Consider the following 26230-nt stretch of genomic DNA (forward strand, 5'->3'; position numbering starts at 1 on the left):
TAAGAAGAGAGGAAGGCAAAAGAACGGAAATTATAAGCCGGTTAGCCTAAGCTCAGTGGTTGGGGAAGTGTTGGAGTCTATTATTAAGGATGAAGTTTGGAGATAAATTAGAAAATAAATCAAAGTCAGCATGGTTTCTTTAAAGGGAAATCTTGCCTGACAAATCTGATCCTCAAGTGTTGCCCTCATACTTCGAGGAAGTAACAAGCAGGGTGGACAAAGGAGAGGCAGTGGATGTCATTTACTTGGATTTTCAGAAGGCATTTGATAAGGTGACAGTCATGAAGCTTAACAGGAAAGATACTGGCATGGATAGGGGAATGGTTGACAGGCAGCAGGCAGTGATTGGGAATAAAAAGGGCCATTTCTGGTTGGCTGCCAGTGACTAGTGGTGTTCCTCAGGGCTCAAAATTAGGACCTCTACTTTTCATATTGCTTGTCAATGATTTGGATAATAGAACCGATTACTTTGTGGCAAAGTTTGCAGATGATACAAAGACAGGTGGAGGGGTAGGTAGTGCTGAGGAAGCAATGCGATTGCAGCAGGACTTAGACAAATTGGAAGAATGGCCAAAAAGTGGCAGATGGAATACAGTGTTGGGAAATATATGATAAATCATTTTGGTGAACATTATCTAAATGGGGAGAAGGTTCAAACATCAGAAGTGCAGAGTGACTGAGGAGTCCTCGTGCAAGACTCCAAGAGGGTTAATTTACAGGTTGAGCCTGTGGTAAAGGCGGCAAATGCAACATTGGCATTTATTTCAAGGGGAATAGAATATAAAAGCAAGGAGATAATATTGAGGCTTTATAAGACACTAGTCAGGCCTCAAATGGAGTATTGTAAACAGTTTTGCACCACATATCTCAGAAAGGATGTGTTGTCATTGGAGAGAGTCCAGAGGAGGTTCACAAGGATGATTCGAGGAATGAAGGGGTTAACATATAGGGAGTGTTTGGCAGCTTCGAGCCTGTTCTCACTGGAATTTAGAGGAGTGTTGGGGGCAGGGGGTCTCATTGAAACCTACCAAATGTTAAAAGGACTAGATAGGGTGGATATACAGAGGATGTTTCCTATGGTGGGGTATCCAGAACTAGAGGGAACAGTTTCAAAACTGAGGGGCAACCCTTTAGAACTGAGGTAAGGAGGAATTTTTTTAGCCAGAAGATAGCTAACCTGTGGAATGCTCTGCCACAGACTGTACTGGAGGCCAAGTCCATGGGTATACTTAAGGTGGAAGTTGATCTTTTCCTGATCAGTCGGCATCAAAAGATATGGTGAGAAGGCAGGTGTATGCAGTTGAGTGGGAACTGGAATCAGCCATGATGGAATGGCAGAGCAGACTCGATGGGCTGAATGGCCTAATTCTGCTGTGTCTTATGATCTACACTGGAGCAAGGCACTGTATGAACTTCCTTCCCCTTCTTATAACCTCAGCTGCAAACAAATAAGTCAAAGTGTTAGTGGCATTTTGCCTCATTTCTCAATATAGACCTGACCCTGGAAATAGATGGTGTAAGAGCAATAGAGAAGGACTAGACATTGGTCAGCTTGAACTATTTTGATATTGTGTGTTCCTTTAGTAATAGGAAATAGCCTTCAATTTTCCATTATCTGAAATTCACATCTATAGTAAGCATTCTTTGTGATTGAGTCTAAAGTTATGGGAGAAAATAAATGCCTCTGCCCCTAGCTCTGTAGAGTTGCTGTACCACCTGCCTCAGATGGAATTGCCAGTCTGTACCCTCCTCCTACCCACCTGAACATACCAAAAATATAGAAATTCCACACCAAGAGTGCTAATATTTTGATACAACAGCATCTTACAACAACCACAACTTTCAGTTATAATATAACAAAATATCCCAACGCACTAATAGACAGTGCATAAATTGGACGCCTCCAGAAAGAAACAACTTAGAAGCCATACACTCTAAATATACCAAACCTGAATATCCATCATTATCCATGTCTCCAAGATCCACGATGGCTTCCCCAAACCTTGCCGCATATGAATTTCCTCCAACCAGTTCAGTGTCAAGCTCCTTCATCTTGCCCTTTATAAGAACAAAATTTATAAGACAGTGATAATTGCAAAATACAAATCAGTTCAAAGAAATTCTACAAACTTACCGATCCCTCGTTCAAATAAACATAGACCCGGCCTTCTTCTCTGACCACACTGTACAAGGGTGCTCCCACTAACAAGTCCGAGAGGCCATCTGAATTGAGATCCAACGCACAAAGCGATGAGCCAAAGTATGTACCAATCTACAAGCCAAAGAGATCAAAACAAAATGAAGCGTTGTAAAACTTCTGGAATCTCAGAATTAAAGACCAGCTTTAACCATTACCATACCTTTTTACCCTTTGCTTTGAAAATTATGTCCAAAGTCATTCCATTTTGTTTAAAGATGTAAACCTATCAAATAAAAGATCTTAGGTTAAAAATATTATGACACTTTCCATATACTTTGAAGATGACAATTTTCAATGTATGAACACATTTTTGAAGAATCCGCTAACCCATGAAAACTATCTTGCTATTCATTCCACTTTTGCACTTGGTGGTGCTTATGGGTCCATGGACCATTCAAATGGTTCTGATGGGGAGGGGGAGAAGTTGCTCCTAAAACATTGAATGTAGGTCCTCAGACATCTATACCTCCTCCCCCAATGGTAGTAATTGCAAGGGGGTTTCGTCTCTTACGTTACTGCGTAGGCTAATTATAATGGCTTCTTTGTTATGTTATACTTGGGAATGCTTCTTTGTTATGTTAAACACTGAGAAAGTTTTTGTGCAAGCAGCTTGTTTTGGGTTGGGAGTGTGATAGAATATGTTACGAACCAATTGGGATAGTTGTTATGTTTTTGGTGTATTTGAAGATACTGTATGCACGGGATTTGGGAGCAGAAGGCGGGAGAGAGAGACAGAGGATGGACTGGGTGCTGTGAGTCCGCTTACGGAGTCGGACCCCGAGCAGGGCGTTCAGCGAGGAGACGGAAATGGACTCATGTGGAGCGTCTGGTCGACCACCGTTGTTGGACCCAGGCGGCCGGTCGAGGTGGTCCGAGGGGTCACAGGATGAAGAAAGGTCCTGAGCTCCAACTGTTTGTGCATGAAGAGATTGAACTTTGATAAGTGTGGTGCCTTTTATTTTCCTTTTATATTTTATTCTCTATTAGTTATATAGTTCCAGCAATATCTATAAACTGTAAATCATTTAATTGTATCTGGTGTATTGTTTTATTTGGTCAGGGTGGGGTACATCACACAGCATCCACACAAACTAATTACCCAGTTTGGCGGGGCCGAGGGCTGCTTCCTTAGACGACAGCGAGCCGAGCGACCCTCAGGTTCGCCGGGGGGCTACATAATGAGAGAAGGGCATGTCCCAGATGGTGAGAGCCCTTAATGCTGGATGCCACCTTCTTGAGGCACCATCTTTTGAAGCTATCTTTTTGATGATTTTGAGGATGAAGAGGCCAAATGATATAGATAATAGACAATAGGTGCAGGAGTAGGCCATTCGGCCCTTCGAGCCAGCACCGCCATTCACTGTGATCATGGCTGATCATCCACAATCAGTATCCAGCTCCTGCCTTATCCCCATAACCTTTGATTCTGCTATCTTTAAGAGCTCCATCCATCTCTTTCTTGAAAGCATTCTGGGGCATAGCATTCCACATATCCACCACTCTCTGGGAGAAAAAGTTTTTCCTCAACTCCGTTCTAAATGGCCTACCCCTTATTCTTAAACTGTGGCTTCTGGTTCTGGACTCATCCATCAGCGGGAACATGCTTCCTGCCTCCAGCATGTCCAATCCCTTAATAATCTTATATTATGTTTCAATCAGATCCCCTCTCATCCTTCTAAATTCCAATGTATACAAGCCCAGTCGCTCCAATCTTTCGACATATGACAGTCCCGCCATCCCGGGAATTAACTTTATGAACCTACGCTGCACTCCCTCAATAGCAAGAATGCCCTTCCTCAAATTTGGAAACCAAAACTGCACACAATACTCCAGGTGTGGTCTCACCAGGGCCCTGTACAGCTGCAGAAGGACCTCTTTGTTCCTATACTCAATTCCTATATCATCTCAGGATAGGATGGGGGGTTGGGGGGGGGGAATAAAGAATGTCCATTTATGACCAAGGTAAAGAAATTATTCTCTTAAGGTTCAAAAATCTTCAAAATTATTTGCCGCAGAAAATTGGGTTGGCTGAACCCTTAAGCATATTCAAAGCCAAGATAGTTTTGCAATCATTAAGAGTATTAAAAGTGATGAGTAGAGATCAAGAATAAGGAATTTAAGTAATCAATAAGGTAATATTGAATAGCATACCAGGATTGAGGAATCAAATGACCTACTCTCGTTTCTATTTCTTATGTACGCTGCATAACCTATATATGCACTTTCAAGGACTCTACAACTCATGTTCTCAGTATTATTTATTTACTTATTTATTGTTACTTTATTTTTTGTATTTGATAGTTTGTTTTCTTTTGTGCACTAGTTGTTTGTCAGTCTTTGTGTATAGTTTTTCACTGATTCAATTTTTTTGTTCTACTGTGAGTGCCTGTAAGAAAAGGACCTTCCAGGTCCTTACTTTGATAATAGAATTACTTTGGCCTTGGATGCCTCAGCTGCAGCTTTATATACTCAGAAATACAGGAGATTCCGGTTAACTGGGATATCAATTCCAAAATTTTGTGGAAATAATTAAAAAGATATAAAAAAGACAAACTACCATTTCATTAACAAATTATGTATTTAAATGAAATACAGAACAAATTGGAACACCATCAATACTACTACAGTACTATAAAACTGTATTAGTTCCTAATAATTAACGTTGGAGGAATTTGTCCTGTTTACATGAAAGAGCTCTTTTGATTTGGTTTCAAAATGAACAAAATGAGCACCAACACCTAGTGCAGATAATGGACTTCCCTCATGCAGTGCTTTTGATGATTATATCCTCCAAATCTTCATTTTCACTGTAACATTCAAGATGATTGTTGATACCTTCAAATTCTTCGTAGTTCCTAATTTGCTGAAATAGTTTCATTTTCACTCCTGGCCATTTCTGGCAACTCAAGCCTGAATGCTTGAAACACAGTGAGCCAAGCAGTTCCGAATTGAATTACTACTTAGTTCTTGCCAACTATTAATAACAAAAATTACTGCTTTTTGAACACAAACACATACAAATGATGCTATTTAAAAACTGTTTGCTCTAAGCACGGTATATTCTCAAATGGCCACACAACTGCATGCACTTAATGCCAATTAGAAATTGTTTGGCAACAGATTTCAATCCCAGTTAAGTGGCATAGTGTCCCAAATAAAGAAAGGGAATCCTGACTATTTTCTCCACAAGTTTTTGTTCTTTAAGATTTGTCCCAAATAGTGGCTGCCCCAATTGACCGGTGGCCCAATTAATCAGAATCCACTGTTGTTACTTTTCTAATCTGTTACAGCAGCCCTTCCATATCTTTTTGAATCATCTCCCCAATTGAAGACATTGGAAAGAAAGTAACATTTTTAAAAGCAAAATTCTTACATGACCAATCATTCCTTGTTGGGGTGCTCCTCCCACAATTTCAGTGCTGTTTGAGTCAATAAAGTGTCCTGCAGTTACTGCATAACCTGGGAAGTAAAAAAAATATTTATAGTTGAAAACAGTTCCATCACAGCTTGAGCATCAGATTTCATTGCTGTAGGTTATATCTTGCACCAAATTGCAACACAAAACAAAAGAACATAATTAAGTATACATCTTTCATGCTGAAATATCTTGTTATATTCAGCTATCTTTCCAGATGTTTCTTACAGCAAAGTATCATACCGCTCATTCAGTAGTCAATCCTCTGGAGAATCACAAATCTTACAACACACAAGTGGGCCATTCAGGTCATATTTGCATCTCCCAGCACGAGGCTTGAAACTCAATAGGCTATATTACTTCTAAAACACAGCCAAGTGTTGTATAAATGGGAGTTTACATAGAATGGCACAGCACACCAACACATCATTCGCCCCATGATGCTGTGCCGAACTAATAAAACTAGTAATTATATGCCTAAACCTGTGCCAACGAACTAGCGGGAGTATTCAAAGACATTTTCAACTTCTCACTGCTACGGGCAGAAGCACCCACTTGCTTCAAAAAGGCTACAATTATACCAGTGCCTGAGAGTAATAATGTGGGCTGCCTTAATGACTATTGCCTGGTAGCACTCATATCGACAGTGATGAAATGCTTTGAGAGGTTGGTTATGACTAGACTGAACTCCTGCCTCAGCAAGGACCTGGACCCATTACAATATGCCTGACGCCACAATAGGTAAAGGGCAGACACAATCTCAATAGCTCTCCACACGGCTTTAGACCATCTAGACAACACACACACCTACGTCAGGATGCTGTTCATTGACTACAGCTCAGCATTTAATACCATCATTTCCACAATCCTGATTGAGAAGTTGCAGTACCTGGGCCTCTGAACCTCCCTCTGCAATTGGATCCTCGACTTCCTAACCAGAAGACAGTAATCTGTGCGGATTGCTAATAACATATCCTCCTCACTGACGATCAACACTGGCGCACCTCAGGGGTGTGTGCTTAGCCAACTGCTCCACTCTCTGTATACACATGACTGTGTGGCTAGGCATAGCTCAAATACCATCTACAAATTTGCTGATGATATAACCATTGTTGGTAGAATCTCAGGTGATGACAAGAGGGCGTACGGAGTGAGATATGCCAACTAGTGGAATGGTGCCACAGCAACAACCTGGCACTCAATGTCAGTAAGATAAAAGAGTTGATTGTGGACTTCAGGAAGGGTAAGACGAAGGAACACATACCAATCCTCATAGAGGGATCGGAAGTGGAGAGAGTGAGCAGCTTCAAGTTCCTGGGTGTCAAGATCTCTGAGGATCTAACCTGGTCCCAACGTATCGATATAGTTATAAAGAAGGCAAGACAGCAGCTATATTTTAGTAGGCGTTTGAAGAGATTTGGCATGTCAACAAATACACTCAAAAACTTTCTATAGTTGTACTGTGGAGAGCACTCTGACAGGCTACATCACCGTCTGGTATGGAGGGGCTACTGCACAGGACCGAAAGAAGCTGCAGAAGGTTGTAAATCTAGTCAGCTCCATCTTGGGCACTAGCCTACAAAGTACCCAGGACATCTACAGGAAACGGTGTCTCAGAAAGGCAGCGTCCATTATTAAGGACCTCCAGCAGCCAGGGCATGCCCTTTTCTCACTGTTACCATCAGGTAGGAGGTACAGAAGCCTGAAGGCACACGCTCAGCGATTCTGCCATCCGATTCCTAAATGGACATTGAGGCTTTGGACACTATTTCACTTTTTTAAAAATATGTAGTATTTCTGTTTTTGCACATTTTAAAAAACCTTTTCAATATACATAATTGATTTACTTGTTTATTTATTATTCTGTTTTATTTCATTTATTATTACTTTTTCTCTCTCTCTACTAGATTATGTATTGCATTGAACTGCTGCTGCCAAGTTAACAAACTTCACGTCACATGCCGGTGATGATGATTCTGATTCTGAAATAAACCAATCCCTTCTACTTGCACTACAACTATATCCCTGCTTTTGCTGCAGATTTCTGAGGCAGTGAGCACCAGGTTTGCCCAGTCTCTGAGTAAAAATATCATCCTTCTTTCTTCACTAACCATTTGACCAATTACTTTATATCCATCATCCCTGGTTTGTGACTGCTCTGCTGCGGGCAAGAGTCACAATGTGAAATTTGCAGAGTCTACCACAGTATGGGGAGGAGGTGCTTGACGAAACAATCTGATAGATTGATGAGGAAATGATCTACTCCTTCAACTGCTTTATGCAGTACTTCTGTGTGGACCCAATGTGCGGATGAGTTTCTTGTGCCACCTCAAAAACTTCTCGACTTTGCATGATCATGGTCCAAGGATTCTCAAAATCTTCTTAGAAATAAGAATTGATAACATCCTTTACTAATTTCCTTGGTTCACCTGGTAACCTCTTGCCAAGACAGAGTGTCGATTTGAACATCAAATGTTCCTTATAAAACCACAAGATACAGGAGCAGAATTTGGCCGTTTGGCCAATCGAGTCTGCTCTGCCATTTCATCATGGCTCAATCATTTTCCCCCACAGCTCCAATTTCCTGCCTTCTCCACGTACCCCCTCATGCCCTGACCAATCAATAATCCATGAACCTCTGTTTAATTATGTCCAAAGACTGGGCCTCCACAGCTGACTATGGCAATGAATTCCACAGATTCACCACTGTGAATCTCTCTGACTAAAGAAATTCCTCCTTATTTCTGTTCTAAAGGGATGCCCCTCTAGTCTGAGGCTGGGTCCTCTCATGCTAGACTCAATCTTAGGAAACATCCTTTCCACATCCACTTTATTGAAGCCTTTCAACATTTGACAGATTTTAATGAGGTCACCCCTCATTCTTCCAAATTCCAGCGAGTAGAGAACCAGAGCAATCAAACGCTCCACATACAAGCCTTTCAATCCCAGAATCATTTTCGTGAACCTCCTTTGAACCCTCTCCAATGTCAGCACATACCTTCTTAGATAAGGGGCCGAAAACTGCTCATAGTACTCCAAATGAGGCCTCACCTGTGCTTTATAAAGCCTCAACATTACATCCTTGCTTTTTTATTGTAATCCTCTTGAAATGAATGCCAACATCACATTTGCCTTCCTTACCACAGATTCAACCTGCAATTTAACCTTTAGGGAGTCCTGCACAAGAACCCCCAAGTCCCCTTCCACTTCAGATTCTTGAATTTTCTCTCCATTCAGAAAAATAGTCTACCCTTTTATTTCTTCTACCAAAGTGCATGACCATATACTTCCCAACACTGTATTCCATCTGCCACTTCTTTGCCCATTCTCCTAATCTATACAAGCCCTTCGGTAGCCACTCTACTTCCTCAAAACTACCTGCCCTTCCACCTATCATTGTGTCATCCACAAACGGCCACAAAGCTATCAATTCCATCATTCAAGTCATTGACATGTAATATAAAAGGAAGTGGTCCCAACAGAGACCCCTGTGGAACACCCTAGCAACCAGCAGTCAACTGAAAAATGTCCCTTTTATTCCCACTCTTTGCCTCCTGCCAATCTGCCAGTATTTTACCTATACTAGTATCTTTCCTGTAATACCATGGTCTCTTAACTTGTTAAGCAGCCTCATGTGTGGCACCTCGTCATTCTGAAAATCTAAGTTCATGACATTCACCAATTCTCCTTTGTCTATCCTGCTTGTTATTTCTTCAAAGAATTCCAATAGATTTGTCAGGCAAGATTATCCCTGAAGAAAATCATGCTGATTTCAGTCTATTTTATCAAGTATGCCAAAATCACATCCATAACAATTGACTCCAACATCTTCCCAGCCACTGAGATCAGACTAACTGGCTTATATTTTCTTTTCTTCTGCCTCTCTCCCTTCTTGGAGTGACATTTGCAATTTTCCAGTCCTCTGGAACCATGCCAGAATCAAGTGATTCTTGAAAGATCATTACCAATGCCTCCACGATCTCTTCAGCTATCTATTTTAGAACCCTTAGGTGTCCATCATTTGGTCCAGGTATCTTATCTACCTTCAGACCTTTCAGTTTCCCAAGAACCTTCTCCCTGGTAATGACAACTTCACACACTTATGCCAGCTGACACACTCAAATTTCTAGCATACTGCCAGTGTCTTCCACAGTGAAGACTGACGCAAAATACTTATTCAGTTATTATGAGAACAACATAAACTGTGAATCTGCATGTGAGATTAAGGCTTTTGCCCATGATAAATTTACCTTCATCCTCGGCATTCAGCATGTGAACTTTTGGCTGTTTCTGCTTTCAAATCAGGATGGTGCACAACTTGAAGGGAATGTATAGGAGGAGTTCTCATGGGCCTGCTGAACACAGGCTTCAAAAGTACTTTCAAAAAATGACCAGGAATCCACATGCAGAAGGTAAATATATCAAGTAACTACAGGTGGTACACACTGAGGCACTGTTCACCAACAGTGAAGGGAATGTTTTGAGTGGCTGATAGGGTGCCAGGCAAATAGACTGCATTGTCTTGGATAGTTGAGCGTTATGGAGCTGCACTGCTCCAGGCCATTCCAGAATATTCCTTCACATTCCACTTAATACAAAGTAGGAAAGGCTTGAGCATCAAGGGGCAAGTCAGGAAGGTTATCCAGCCTCTGACTTATTCTTGTAGCTACATTGTTTCTGTGACTGAGCCAGCAAGTTATTGGCCAGCAATGGTGATCATCCCTACCCCCACCAGATGTGGAATGTGGGAAAACTCAGTGACAGATATATTATTGAGGTAATGAGCGGGTGATTAAGCTGTGTGTTTGGAAATGGTCATTTGCTAGCATGAATGGTACTTGTCCCTTTATTTTGTCTCGGCTCTGGCTGCATATGTCATTGACTAAGAATTGGAAATTTAATTGAACATTGTAAAATCATGAACAAACATCTCCAATATTGACATCATGATTGAAGCAAGGTCACTTATGAAGCAATTGAAAATAATGGACCCAGGATAATGCCCTACAGTGACAGCACCACAACACCAAACATGCACTCAACATCAGTAAGATGAAAGAGCTGGCTGTGGACTTCCGAACAGGCAAGGCAAGTCTTCAGAGACACACCAGTCTTCAGAGGGATCAGAGGTTGAGAAAGTGAGCTATTTCAAGTTCTTGGGTTTTAATATCTCTGAGAAGCTAACCTGGTCCCACTATATCACTACAGCTATAAAGAAGGCAAGATGGCAGCTATATTTCCATTAGGAATTTGAGGAGATTTGGTATATTACCAAATTTCTGCAGATGTACTATGGAGAACATACTGATTGGCTGCATCACCGTCTATTCTGGCGGTGGGGGGGGGGGTGCTACTACACAGAATCGAAGTAAGCTGCAGCAAGTTATAAAATTTGTCAGCCCCATCATAGGTACTAGACTCCGTAAAATCCAAAACATCTTCAAGGAGTGACATCTCAAAAAGTTGGCATCATTAATGACTGCCACCACCCAGGACAGGCCTTCTTCCTATTGTTACCATCAGAAGGGAGGTACAGAAGCCTGAAGGCACACACACAATGACTCAGGAACAGATTCTTCCCCTCTGCCATCCAATTTCTGAATGAACATTGAACCTATGAACACTACCTCACTACTTTTTTTATTTATGTTTTTGCACTACCTATTTAATATACATATACTTGCTGTAATTCACAGGTTTTTTGTTCTATATTTATCATGTAATGCATTGTACTGGTGCCATAAAGTTAACAAATTTCATGACATATGCTGGGGATATTAAACCTGATTCTACTCCTGATGTCTGGGGTGGCACTGATTGACCTCCAACAACCATCTTCCTTTGTCCTGCATTAGAGCAGCCCCAACACGCTCATCAGTTCAATATTTATTGCTTTCAGAATCAACAACTTCCAGATTCTAATTTTGCTTTTGGTGCCAGGCTTTTAGTATGGAATGTTAGAAACTGTGATTTAAAATGTTGCATCAAAAAGCAGACTTGCAACAAGTTGCTCTCATTTCCAACAGGGACAAGTGGACATCCAATAAAAGGCAAATGAATTATAGCAAATATCAAGAAACCAAGAACCAATCTCTTTAATTCTTCCAACAGCCACTAAATAAGTTGCGTATTGATTGAGAAGAGAGTTCTGCAGTTGAGTTGACCAACTGTAAAACTCTAATAAACTAGCATCTTTGTGACTTTCTAGGTGCTGGACCGGCAGATTTTCTGGACTACTGGATGTTACTTCCATTACTGTAACACACATATTACACATTAGTTTAATACATTTTCCAGTGAACACAGTTAGTTTGAAGAAAGCACAGAAAACAAACTCTGATCAAACAAGCTGAAAGATATAAACGCTCAAGATGCCCAGTGCTGCCAAGCTCAACCCATGCTCTCATCCTCATACACAGCCAGCTTCGCAAGTACTCACTTTATAAGCCCAAGGATAACAAAAACTTAGTGAGCCAGGTGGCATGTAATTGGAAAAACTAATTAATTTTCCCCCCTCCCCCGCCGTATTGAAAGCAGTAACATGTAAGGCAATGTTTCCAGTGTGAGTATCCTGCATTTTCCAGGATCTGCAATTAAAGCAGGATGAAGAAACCTGTGTCCCATTTTGATGCCCATGAGCAAGTAGTGAAGTCCTGTGCCTGTTGGCTTGTGAACCACCATTATCTTCCTCTTTCTTCAGGAGATGCTCACAGTCACAAGAGCTGAGATGCAGGGAAAAGCAAGTTCATGAAGGACACATTTCATCCACCTACACTACATCCACCGCTTTAACTGGATCAATTTGTTTTGCCACTTCCTTGAAAAAGCTCAATCAGCATGTGAAGCATGATCTGCTACTCTCAAAGCCATGCTGACTACCCCTGATAAGACTATGCGTCACCAAATGCTCAAAGCTCCTGTCCTGAAGAATACTCTCCATTAGTCTTCCTACCACTGACACAAGACTCATTAGTTATCCCCATTATCTTTCTTAAACAAAGGAACAACATTTGTTACCCCCCAACCCTTTGATATTGCTCCTGTGCGCAGTGAAAATGAAAAGATCATTGTCAATGGCCCAGCAGTCTCTTCCCTCACTTCTTGTAGTAATCTGGGGTATATCCCATCAGGCCCCAGGAGAACTTATCTATACTAATCTTTTCCAAAACCCACGACACTGCCTGTTCCTTAACTTTGACCTCCTCCAGTACATTAGCCAGCTTTTGATTTTTGTAGACGGAAGCACATCGTCACTTCTCAATTTGCAAGGTCCAATCAGTGTCAATCAATATGCAGAATTCTACAAAAAAATTACAAGATTACTTAACTTCAAAAAAAATTTAAGGTAATCCGTATTTTTAAAGAATCCATGGTGTTGCAGATCCCAAGCCCACAAAGCAAATTTACTATCTGTCAGGGGTTACATACCAAGATAGCCTCCTTCAGTAACTTCAGCATCAGACTCTTTAAAAAAGAGGAAAGAATCCATCATTTTACTTTTGACGATAACTGTTCCAGTCCAATGATTAAATCCAGGTGCTCCCATTACAATCAAATCCTACAACATGAACAATGTCATTAAAATAGCACATAAATGCTTCAAGAAAATAATAAATACTATTTAAGAAATAGTTCCCACTCACCTCAGTCACTAAACTAGATATTCCAGCCTGACATAATGCTTCGTAACTCATCATCCGTTGAGATTCTGAGATAAGGGAAAAAAAATCTGTAAATTACAAACAATGTGCACTCTGAGATCCTAAAATCCAGTCTAATAAACAGAAAATACTCCATCATCTGATCACACAATTCTAATGGGAAATAGAGTTTTCATTGTTAGATGTCACAGTCCTGCACTTACCCCGCTGTGCTTCTCCAGAATGCCAGATCACAGAATTCATCCAAATAAACATGGAACATTACATTCTTAGCTCACACTGATCAAAGAAAACACTGCAACAACACTAATATAAAACTGCAATGTTTAGGAACAGGATCGTTATTCTCAATAGCCATTCCTTTCTCACACATCAGCAGCTCCGACATGCATTTTCAGTATCAGCAAACCAAAAGAACAATTCCAGTGAAACAAAGACCAGATGATAAGTGGCAGCATTCAATCATGAACACAAGAAAGTCTGCAGATGCTAGAAATCCAAAGCAATACACACAAAATGCTGGATGAATTCAGGTCAGGCAGCATCTATTGAAATGAATAAACAATCAACATTTCAGGCCAAAACCCTTCTTCAGGACTGAAAAGGAAGGGCGAAGATATCCAATAAAAAGATGAGGGGAGGGGAAGGAGGATACTAGAAAGTGATAGGTGAAGTCAGGTGGATGGGAAAGGTAAAAGGGCTGGAGAGGAAGGAAGCTGATAGGAGAGGAGAGTGCACCATGGGAGAAAGGGAAGGAGGAGCAGACCCAGGGAAAAATAAATTCAAAAGTGATCTCAGCAGGTTCCAATTTTGAGGGAAAATGCAATAAAAAATGTCAGCCAGGAAAATACTTATAGTTTGATAACCAGGTGTTCTCATTAACAACTTGAGGATCCTATGCAAGGAAGTTTTTCTTTGCATCTGTACAAACATGTACTTGTGCAGAAGACAAACTTGACCTGAAAATGCAGCATCTTCCAAGTAACATATTTTATTAATGGCATTGTGCTCTTGACGGCCATCAGTGGCTTGGTCACATGACCATTGTCTTCCTCCTAGGACCTCTCATTATAATTTGCCTGCGGATAGTTGGGTCATTTCACTAAAACTGAAAGCCCCACATTCAGACACAAGTTCAGATGCACTTACAGTACTTTGTGAGGCACACCAAGAAGCATACACAGCACAAGAAACAGTAGCAGCAGGCGGAAGAGGCCGCAGGATAGTGGAAATATCTAATCAAAGGGCTGGATACAAATTTCCCCGAGAATGAGACTGTTTAGGAACAGAAAGGACAAATTGTCAAAAATGCTCCATATACAATGCCTGTAAAAAGTACTCATCCTCTTGGAAGTTTTCATGTTCTATTGGTTTACAACATTGAATCACAATGGATTTTATTTGGCTTTTTTGACTCTGATCAACAGGAAAGACTCCGAGTCAACATGAAAACTAATTTCTACAATTTGGTCAAAAATTTATTACAATTATTAAATACAAAATAATTATTTATACAATTACTCACCCCCTTCAAGTCAGTATTTAGTAAATGGACCTTTGGCAGCAAATACAGCCTTGAGTCTGTGTGGAGAGGTCTCTATCAGCTTTGCAAATCTGGACACTGCAATTTTTCCAGATTCTTCTTTACAAAGCTGCTCAAGCTCTGTCACATTGCATGGGGATTGAGAGTGAACAGTTCTTTTCAAGTTCAGCTGCAAATTACCAATTGGACTGAGGTCTGTACTCTGACTTGGCCACTTTCAGGATATTAACCTTGTTTTTAAGCCATTCCTGTGTAGCTTTGGTTTTATGCTTGTGATCATTGACTTGCTGGAAAACAAATCTCCCAGACCGCATCAGGTTTTCCTCCAGGATTTCCCTGTATTTGCTGCATTCATTTTATGCTTTACATTCACAATCTTTCCAGGGCCTGCGGCAGTGAAGCATCCCCACAGCATGATGCAGCCACTACCAGAATTCACAGTAGGGCTGGTGTGTTTTTTGATAATGTGCAGGGTTCAGTTTAAGCCAGACATAGTGTTGAGTCTGACAGCTAAAAAGCTCAATTTTGGTTTTTTTCCCAAATCTTTCTATTATTATATTATTCAAAAAAATAACACAAGTACATCGAAGTAACAACACCTACAACGTCTCAAGAAAAAAAACTCTTAAAAATTGAAAAATTTTGTGATAATAAAAAAACCCTACAAAGTGCAAAAAGTGGGAAAAAAAACCCCATTAGGTGTACAACCCCGGAGTCATGCATCATACAAAAAGCTTCTAAAAAATAAACATCAAACCACCAGCAAGAAAGAAAAATATACCAAAACATTTACAATTAGATCGAGGAGAAAATCTATCAATTAGCTCAAATGACAATAACAAGCAAATGAGCCCCTTCTTTTCTCAAAATCAAATAAAGGTTCAAAAGTTCAACTTTTTATTTTCTCCTAAGACATAGCATCACTTGAGAAAACCATTGTGACAAAGTAGGAGCTGATTTATCCTTCAACTTCAACAAAATGGCCCTCCTAGCTATCAATGTAACAACTGCAATAGCATGTTGGTCAAACACAGAAATACCATGGATATTTTGAGGAATTATTCCAAAAAGCACAGTTAATTTGTTAGGTTGTAGATTAATTTTAAGTGCTTTAGAAATAGTTGAAAAAACAGTCCAGAACTGTTCCAGTGTAGAACAAGACCAAAACATATGTGTCAGTACAGCGATCTCAGTTTTACATCTATCACAATCACTATCAACATTAGGAAATATTTTAGAGAGTCTCTCCTTTGTCAAATGGTAATGATGTACAATTTTAAATTGAATCAGTGAATGACTAGCACAGATCAAAGAAGAGTTAACCAGTTTCAGAATCCGCGTCCAATCCTCCATCATAAAAGTCAAATTGAGTTCCTTTTCCCAATCCTGTTTAATCTTAAATAAGGGACGCTTATCCCATTGTAATAGTAAATTATAAATTCTTCCAATAGAACCCTTCATCGAAGGGTTCATACTCATAATAGTATCTAACAAGTCAGCCTCCAATATGCCAGGAAAATTACTTAAATATTTTTGTAAGAAATGTCCAACTTGAAGGTATTGTAAAAAGTGTGAGTATGAAAGAGAATATTTATCAACTAATTGTTCAAAAGGCATCAATCTATCTTCTTTAAATAAATCCAAAGAAGAATTAATACCTTTAACTTCCAAAGTAAAAAAATTGGATCACTCAAAGAAGGCTTAAAAAAATAATTTTGATAAGTTAAATTACAAAGTTTAAATTTTTTTACGATTAAAAAAATTGTGGAACTAGAGCCAAATTTGTAAAGAACGCTTAATCACAGGGTATAGGTTTAAATTAGCAACTTTAGCTAATTGTATAGGTAAAGCAACTCCCAATAACGAGGTTAAATAAAACTGTTTCACAGTTTTCAGTTCCAGGTCTACCCAAATTGGCCAGTTGTTTTTATTAATCCAAAATAACCATAAGGACATTTATCACACATTAACAGCCCAGTAATACATTCTTAAATTAGGCAAAGCAAGACCTCCATCCTTTTTCAACTTTTGTAAGTAACATTTACTAATCCTTGGCCTTTTACTATTCCAAATAAAGATCACATAATAGAATCAATCCAATCAAAAAACTTCTTTGGCAAAAAAAAGGGATATTCTGAAATAAATATAAAAATTATGGTAAAATCATCATTTTAACTATATGAATATGACCAACAAGTGAAAATGTAAGTGGATTCCATTTACTAAATAAATACTTCATAGAGTCTACTAAGGGAACAAAATTGGCTTTATAAAGATCCTTATATTTCTTAGTGATTATAACACCTAAATATCTAAAAGAATCTGACTTTCAAAGGAGTATTATCATATATGGAGACAGATTCATTTAAAGGAAACAATTCACTTTTACTAAAAATTATTTTATATCCTGAAAAATCTCCAAATTCATTGAATAATTTTAGCAAGCCAGGAATAGATTTGTCGGGATTAGATACATAAACCAATAAATCGTCAGTGTAAAGAGAGATCTTATGCATGGTCTTATTCACAAAAATCTCATGAATACTTTTAGCATCACGAAGAGCAATAGCAAAGGGTTCTAATATTAAATTGAATAACAAAGGACTTAATGGACAACCTTGTCTTGTCCCCCGTGAAAGCTGAAAAAAAGGAGACCTACAGTTGTTAGTGACAACCATAGCAATAGGAGCTTTATATATCATTTTAATCCAATTATTAAAATTAACACCAAAGCCAAGTTTCTCCAAAACATTAAATAAATATTTCCATTTGACTTGATCGAACACTTTTTCAGCATTCAAAGATATGACGCATTGTGGAGTTTTAAAAGAGGACGAATATATAACGTTAAATAGTCTCCAAACATTTCAAAAAGAATAGCAACCCTTTAGAAAGCCTGTTTGATCTTTAAAAATAATTTTACTTGAAATATTCTCCAACTGATTAGCCATTATCTTTGACAGAATCTTAGCATCGACATTCAGTAATGAAATAGGTCTATATGAAGCACAATCAGCAGGATCTTTATCCTTTTTAAGAATTAAAGAAATAAAAGCCTCATGAAAAGTAGAGGGTAAATCACCTTCCACAAAAGAATCCTTAAACATTTCCAACATATACGGAGAAAGCAATTTTCCAAGTTTTTAAATAAAATTCTACAGGATAACCATCAAGTCCAGGGGCCTTACCAGATTGCATTGAAAAAAATAGCTTTATCAATTTCGGCTTCAATGATTTGGGCATCAAGAGTTTTTTGATCCTCAACAGAAATTTTAGGAAAAGCAATCTTTCATAAAAATGCATCCATTTCAGATAAATCTACTGGACATTGAGATTTATAAAGTTCAGTATAAAAATCTTGAAAAATCTTATTAATTTCTTCATATTCCCGAGCTAGGGTACTATCTTTCCTACGGATTTTTAAAATTTGTCTCTTGGCTCCAGCGGTTTTTCATTGAGATGCAAGCAGTTTGTTATTTTTATCTCCAAACATAAAAAATTGACTCTTTGACTTAAGCAAATAGCCTTCAATAGGATGAGTTAATAATAGGATATATTGTGACTGAAGTTCACCCTTTGTTTGAATAAATCAATATTAGGGGAAATTGCATAAATATTATCTGAATCTTTAATTTGTTTTGAAATTTTATCTAATTCTGCTTTAGTCTTTTTTAATAAGAAATGATCTGACCACATAAAAATGCTTTAAATGTATCCCATATAATTAATTTGGACATACCCCCTATATTATTAAAAAGAAAAAATTCTTGTATCTGGTTTTCAATGAAACTGACAAAGTCAGAGTTTTGCAATAATGTCTGAGACATGCGCCATGGTGGATGGGCAAGAATGACATCATCAAATTCAAAGGACAAACTCAGAGGCGCATGATCAGATAGAGCAATAGCGTCATATTCACAATTTTTAACACTAGGCAAGAAATGGACATTGATTATAATATAATCAATCCTCAAATTTTTTTTATAAACATGTGAAAAGAAAGAATATTCTCTGTTATCGGGGTGCATATGCCTCCATAATTCGATCAATCCGAAATCAATCAAAAACGAGTTAATAAGTGACACTGAATGATTTGGAAGTCGCTGATTGGTTGAGCTCTTGTCACTCATAGGATTTAAACAACAGTTAAAATCCCCGCCCATTATCAACATATATTCATTTAAATCAGGCAGTAAAGCAAATACCTTTTCTTTTAAAAAAAAAGGATCATCTAAGTTAGGACCATACAGATTGAATAAAACGACTTTTCTGTTACAGATCACTTCTTTAACAATTAAAAATCTACCATTAGAATCTGATTCAATATCCTCTTGAATAAATATATTGGATTTAATAAAGATAGACACGCTTTTAGTTTTACTCTGCGAGGTAGAGTGGAATTGCAAGCTTCTCCACCATCCAAAAAATCTATTTTGATCTCCCGCCCTGATATGCGTCTCTCGAGCAAAAATTATATCAGGTTGGAATCGATTAATAATTTTAAAAGTCTTTTTTCGTTTGATAGGATGATTCCAACCACGAACATTCCAACTTATTACATTAATCCATTTAAATACCATACTACAATTTTATTCTATTTTATACATGCGCAGAGCACATTCCAATACAGAATGATCAAAAATGGCGGTGATGAAGAATACAACCACATTAGAAACACGCATGCTCCGGAACCACCCAATGGGGAAAAACTCCTAACTCTATGCCCGCCCACCGGAAGCCTGAAAAAAAGGCAAGCAATCTGTGATAGAATACAAAGCCAAGGACCGTTCTTTCCCTCCCTGCAGTTAGTAAAAAATTAGAGTGACCTTGTAAGAATGGCGATAAAGTCTCAACAAAGGGAAGTATTTACAGTCCATTATCTATTAAACACGAATGAACCAAAATAATGTTATCTCTTAGAGAGAAAAACCAGCGCTATCTTTAAGTTTAACATTAAGTCCCTGAAAAACTTCAAATCTGGTTATAAGATGCTATAATAAAACAGAAAGAAAGTTAATAGTATATTTAACCAAGCTAAACTTTCAAAAATACTAATTAATATCATAAGTAATTAAACCCTCCCAAATATATATATATACAAACTCAGAGAAGCCGTTACCAGTAGGAAAAAAACTACCAATTAGTTAATTAAGAAACAAAAAAAAATCAAACCCGGTATTAGGTTGAAGAACCAAATCCCTTTATCTTCTCAGTCGAATGTCCGAATAACCATTTAAACAGTCATACTTGAACCATAAATGTTCTTTCCAAAAGAAAACCAATAAAGTGCAATAATGAACAAATCTCCTCATCTTCTTTTAATAGTCTCTCAATAGAATATCCAAGTAACCTTCATAAATTTTCTTTCCGAAATGGGAATAATATACAGATAACCAAACAACCTTTCAGATAGTTCATTCGGTAGCGGTGTCAGTAGCGGCAGCAGGTATGGACTGAACGAAGTCCAGTGCTGCTTTTGGATCAAAAAATATACGAGGAGGAGAGCTGGGTTGCCAAAAACAGCAGAAATGGAACGCTCGTTGGAGTCTGGATTACTAGGAACTAATAAAGTTTTATCAAAGACGTAAGTAATATAGTACTGTAATCATAAGGATATCAATGTAACAGGTTAGCAATGATAATACACACATATACACAGAAATAGGGTAATAGGAATCAACCAAGCTCTATCGCAGTCTAGGGGTAAAATGATCAGTCTTAAGTGAAGCAGAGTTCAGTTCAGTTTAGTGCAGTTCAAAGTAATTGCTGTTGTTGTACCGTTGGAGAGAGAGAGATGCAATTTGGTTCAGGCAGCCCTTTGATGGCTTCACAGTTGGTTTCAGGCAGACCCTTTTATGTCTTCTAATCCCCGCTGTGGTCACTGACTGTGACCCCTCCATTCCGGATACGATTGTTCTTCCGCGGTGAACCCGGCACCCAGGCAAGGGCGGACACACACCCCAGGTTCCCACCAATTGTACCTTTACACCTTGTGAGCCTCTGGTCGGTTCCCACGAACCGGACCTCCAAACTCCCACCACTTGTGGGGGTACACTGCTCTTTCCAGGGTCGCATGGGCTCGCGTGCCTTAGCAAACCTGTTCTTTTTAACCCCCTGCTGGGGTATCACCTGTCCATCAAACTTCAAACAGTTCAGGTTCAAAGCAACAGGTCTGTCAATATTCTGAATTGTGTTTCTCTTCCATTAATCCCTCTCTTCTCTCTTATTAGCATTTTGACTGTTTCTCCATTGCCTTTCTTATCTCATCATCATCCGATAGCTTTGCTTGGCATCACACCCACACCCTTAAAAGGATTTTTACCGGGGTAAAAATTATGGGCATGAATGCACATTAGATATACACTAATATACAGGTAGTCATCAGCTATTCGGCTAATACAGAGAACTTTAAGTTTTAACACCTTGACAGTCAGCAATCACATTGTCCGTTCCTTTTATATGTTTTATTTTAATATCAAATTCCTGTAAGACCAGGCTCCAAACTAGTAACCATTTGTTTTTATCCTTCATAGTGGCCAAAAACACTAATGGATTGTGATCAGTGTAAATTATCAGTGGTTTCCGTGCCGGACAAATATAAACCTCAAAATGTTGTAATGCTAGTACGATTGCCAGCAATTCCTTCTCCACAGTGGAATAATTTCTCTGATGGACATTAAACTTCTTAGAAAAATAAGCCACTGGGTGGTCAATTTCCTCTGTCTGTCTGCAACAGCACCGCCCCGGCCGCTTCATCGCTAGCATCTGTTGCTAGGGAGAAGGGTTTTGAAAAGTCAGATGCATTCAATATAGGGTGGTGACACAGAATCGCCTTCAGACTCTCGAAGGCTTGTTGACAAAGGTTATCCCACACAAACTTCGCATTCTTCGGCAAGAGCTTAGTAAGAGGGAGGGTAATATCCGCAAAGTTTTTGCAAAACTTCCGATAGTACCCCACCATCCCCAAGAACCTTCTCAGGGCTCTCTTGTCCATCGGGATGAGAACTTCAGAGATAGCCTGCATCGGTGCCAGCTGCCCCTGTCCTACCACAAATCCCAGATAAGTGACCATCGCGTGGCCGAATTCACTTTTTGCGAGGTTCACTGCCAGGTTGGCTTCAGACAGCCGTTTTAACAGTTCCTCTACTGCCACAATGTGCTCCTCCCACCTGTCACTCCAGACCACTAAATCGTCAATATACGCTTCTGCATTCTTTAACCCTTTTATCACTGAATTAATCATCCTTTGGAAGGTCTCTGGGGCTTTTTTCATGCCAAAAGGTAAAGCATTATACTCGTATAACCCGGATGAAGTGACAAATGCTGAGATTTCTCTAGCCCGGTCAGTTAAAGGAACACACCAGTACTCTTTCAGCAAATCGATCTTTGTGATGTACGTAGCTCTCCCCACTTTATCGATGCAATCGTCTACCCTTGGGATGGGGTAAGCATCAGTTTTTGTGATGGCGTTCACTTTTCTGTAATCTGTACAGAATCGTATGCTCCCATCGACTTTCGGGACAACCACACAGGGAGACGCCCATTCAGATTTGGATGGCCTAATACTACCTGTGGCTAGCATGTGTTTAATTTCTTTCTCCACTAGCTTGCCCTTCTCCAAGTTCATCCTATAGGGATGTTGCTTAATAGGCCGGTCTGCGGTGACAACAACATCATGTACCATCTCCTTGCATCGCCTCGGGACATCCGGACACACATTGGCCTGCCGGTTAATTAGCTTTATCAGTGGCTTGCGCTGTTCGGGGGTTAAGTGAGAGACCTTATCAGCAAAGTTGGCCAAAACAATAGAGTTCTCCAATCTGGTCGGCACCATATTTATCTTTTCAAGATGGGTCTTCCCCTCATCATTTGGCACCCCAGCCTCATTAATTTTCATGATAACACCAACTAGATCTGCTTTCTGATCGTGGTAAGCTTTTAACATATTAATGTGTACTATTTGTGTTGGCTTACGCCTGTCCGGCATTTCGATAACATAATTCAAAGAGTCTATCTTTTTAATCACCTTGTACGGACCTTAGAATCTCGCCTGGAGGGGGTTGGTTACCATTGGAAACAGAACTAAGACCTGATCGCCCACTTGAAACACTTGTTCGCGGGCACGTCTATCATACCACTGTTTCATTTTAGTTTGGGAGTGTTGTAGATTTTCTTTGGCAAGGTCACAGATCCTTTTAAGCCTCTCACGAAATTTTAAAACATAGTCAATTACATTGACTTGTACTGCCAGACTGGACTACTGCTCTTTCAGTAAGGTCAGGGGTCCTCTGGGCCGATGACCGAAGACGAGCTCGAATGGGCTGTACCCCAATGACTACTGAACCGTGTCCCTTACGGCAAATAGCAGAAGAGGCAAGGCATCATCCCAGTCCCTAGGGTTCTCTTGAAATAAATTTTAATCATGGTGTTTAATGTTGCGTGGAATCTTTCCAATGCCCCTTGGGACTCTGGGTGGTACGCGGAGGCCAAAATCTGCTTTGCTCCCATCTCATCCAACATCCGTCAGAATGTGTGAGATGTGAAGACACTCCCCTGATCTGACTGGATTTCCCTGGGCAGCCCCACCGTAGTGAAAAATTTCACAAGCGCCTTTACCACTGCGGGAGCCTTGACGCTTGCCAGGGGCACAGCCTCCGGAAACCTGGTGGCGGCGCACATCATAGTCATCACATACTCCCGCCCACTCGCAGTTCTGGGCAGGGGACCGACAAAATCCACAATTACTCGGGAAAAAGGTTCCCCGAAAGCGGGTATCGGTTGAAGGGGCGCTTTAGGCAGGACCTGGTTCGGCTTTCCTACCACCTGACATAAATGACATCACCTACAATATTCAATAATATCCCTCCTCATGTTCGGCCAGTAAAACTCTTTCATAATTCTATCAACTGTTTTCCTCACTCCAAAATGTCCACCAAGGGGTATCTTGTGGGCCAGGTTAAAAATCTCGTCCCTATAAATTTTTGGCACTACCACCTGGTTACCACCCCCCACTCCTCATCCGCGAGCACGGCACTTGGTCTCCACTTCCTCATCAGTACTTCCCTCCTTCACATAATAGCCCACTGGTTTCCTCTTTATTTCTGCTTCGGAGAGCTGTCTCCGTCAAAACCATCAGCTCTTTGTTTCGTTCCTGTGCCTGTATAAATTGCTTCCTCGCTCCATTATGCTCCTTCTTCTCACTTTCTAACCCCTCCTGGTACAAGGCTGGTCAAAACGTCTCAGCTAAATCTACATTCGCTTCAGCAGCCTTTCTGGACATGCGCTGAGTCACTGCGCAAACGGGATAAACCTGTGAGTCCATGGGCGGGTCCTCAGTCCTGGCAGGCTTGCTTGTCAGCTTTACTGCTGGGTATACATCTCCGCCTGCAAGGTCATTACCTAGTAAGACCTCCACGTCTTCCATCGGTAATTCGGGCCTCACCCCTGGTCCGGAGACCAAGTCACTTTCTAGGTGTATCTGGTGCAAAGGTACTGCTTCAGTCCCTTTCCCAATGCCTTTTATCTCACTGACCTCCCCAGTCTCCGTCCCTGAACTAAAGTCTCACACCCTCCTTAAGATCAATGACTGACAAGACCCAGTGTCTCTCCAGATCCGTATTGGAACTGGGATTGACCCCTCCTTCACCGACAGTAATCCAGCCAAAATAAACTTCTCGTGCCCTTCCTGAACTCTATCAGACCTCTGCTCCCCTAGCAGTTTGTTTGCTGGCTCAATACATCCAGTCGGAGTCGTTGTTTTTCCTTTTCCCGTCTCCTTTTTTGGGGCAAAACACCTGGACGCAATGTGACCAGCTTTCCCACAATTATAGCATAGGAAACCAGAGACTTCCTACCAAACTGCTTCCTGTCTTCCTTATCCTTCTCACTAGTCCCCGGCTTACTTTCTGGCTTTTCCGGTGGACTTTCTCCGCCCTCTCGACTACCCTTCAGGTAGCTTTTACTCGGGGTAAACTTTGCTTTGTGTGTTAACGCGTACTCATCCACTAACTTAGCAGTTGCGGCTAAGGTTTCTGCCTCTTTCTCATCTAGATAGGGCCTCATACCTTCACGGACACAGCCTTTAAATTGCTCAATCAGTATTAGCTGTAGCAGTCTGTCATAATCTCCATTGACCCCTTTCGAGGCGCACCAACGCTCACAATACATCTGCATCTCACAGACAAACTCTAAATACGTGCGGCCCCACTGCTTCCTCACATTCTGGAACCTTTGCCGGTATGCCTCCGGGACCAACTCAAATCCTGAGTATAGCCTCTTTCACCACATCATATCTCCGGGCATCTTCTGCGGACAATGCCGAGTAAGCTTGCTGAGCCTTCCCCTTAAGTACGCTCTGAAGCAAAGCCCTCGGCCAGTCCTGACTTGTAGCAACTTTTTCAAAATGTAGAAAGTACTGATCAACATCGGCCTCCTCAAATGGGGGAACCAACCTAACCTCCTGGGTTGCCCTGAACCCTCCACCTTGGTTCGGCATTTGGCCCCTCTCTAGCATCATCCTTAACTTCTCCAGCTCAAACTCACTTTCCTTCTGCTTCTTGCTCTCTTCCCATTCTAACTGCTTGTCTCTCTCTTCTCGTTCCAACTGCTGTACTCTCTCTTCCCGTTCCAACTGCTGTACTCTCTCTTCCCGTTCCAACTGCTGTACTCTCTCTTCCCGTTCTAACCGCTTTATTTGGAACTCGTGCTAGAGTCTCAATTTTTCCATCTGCAGCTGCACTGCTTCTCCACCAGGTTTGCTCATAGACACCATGTCCAGCTCCCCGTGGGGAAACACACCTTTAGATACATAATGCTCTATGATAGCTCTGTACATCTCCGCTCTCCTCATTGTCGGCTTCCCCTTAAAAAGATTCAACCGTTTGGCAACAGTCGCCAATTCTGATTTCCTGGCATCCTCTAATGGCTCTAAGGTTGACGCCTTTAGAAATTCCTCAATCTCCATTTCTGCTATTTGCCCTTTCTTTCTTTCGGGAATTTTAACCCAATCAATTTACCCAGTCCCAAATTTGGCGTTCAAAATCCCGGACGAGATCCCCGCTTATGTTACGTACCCCATAACTGGGTTGCCAAAAACAGCAGAAATGGAATGGTCGTTGGAGTCTGGATTACTGGGAACTAATAAAGTTTTATGAAAGACATAAGTAATATAGTACCCTAATCGTAAGGATATCAATGTAACAGGTTAGCAATGATAATACACACATATACAGAGAAATAGGGTAATAGGAATCAACCAAACTCTATCGCAGTCTAGGGGTAAAATGATCAGTCTTAAGTGAAGCAGAGTTCAGTTCAGTTTAGTGCAGTTCGCAGTAATCGCTGTTGTTGTACCGTTGGAGAGAGAGAGATGCAATTTGGTTCAGGCAGACCTTTGATGTCTTCGCAGTTGG

The 26230-nt window shown here is 40.4% G+C and overlaps 1 protein-coding gene across 1 annotated transcript in view; it reads right to left on the reverse strand.

The window, feature by feature from the left end:
* itga4 (integrin alpha 4) overlaps nt 1-26230 on the reverse strand; it is a 155889-nt gene that overhangs the window by 110911 nt on the left and 18748 nt on the right. Inside the window, exons 5-10 of the mRNA XM_063052058.1 lie at nt 13259-13323; nt 13044-13173; nt 5574-5659; nt 2361-2423; nt 2135-2272; nt 1950-2058 (exon numbers count right to left, since the gene is read on the reverse strand). Coding sequence (XP_062908128.1) covers nt 1950-2058; nt 2135-2272; nt 2361-2423; nt 5574-5659; nt 13044-13173; nt 13259-13323 — 591 coding nt within the window. The remainder of the gene's footprint in view (nt 1-1949; nt 2059-2134; nt 2273-2360; nt 2424-5573; nt 5660-13043; nt 13174-13258; nt 13324-26230) is intronic.

Source organism: Mobula hypostoma, chromosome 6 (genome assembly GCF_963921235.1).
Source record: "Mobula hypostoma chromosome 6, sMobHyp1.1, whole genome shotgun sequence".
Taxonomy (NCBI): domain Eukaryota; kingdom Metazoa; phylum Chordata; class Chondrichthyes; order Myliobatiformes; family Myliobatidae; genus Mobula; species Mobula hypostoma.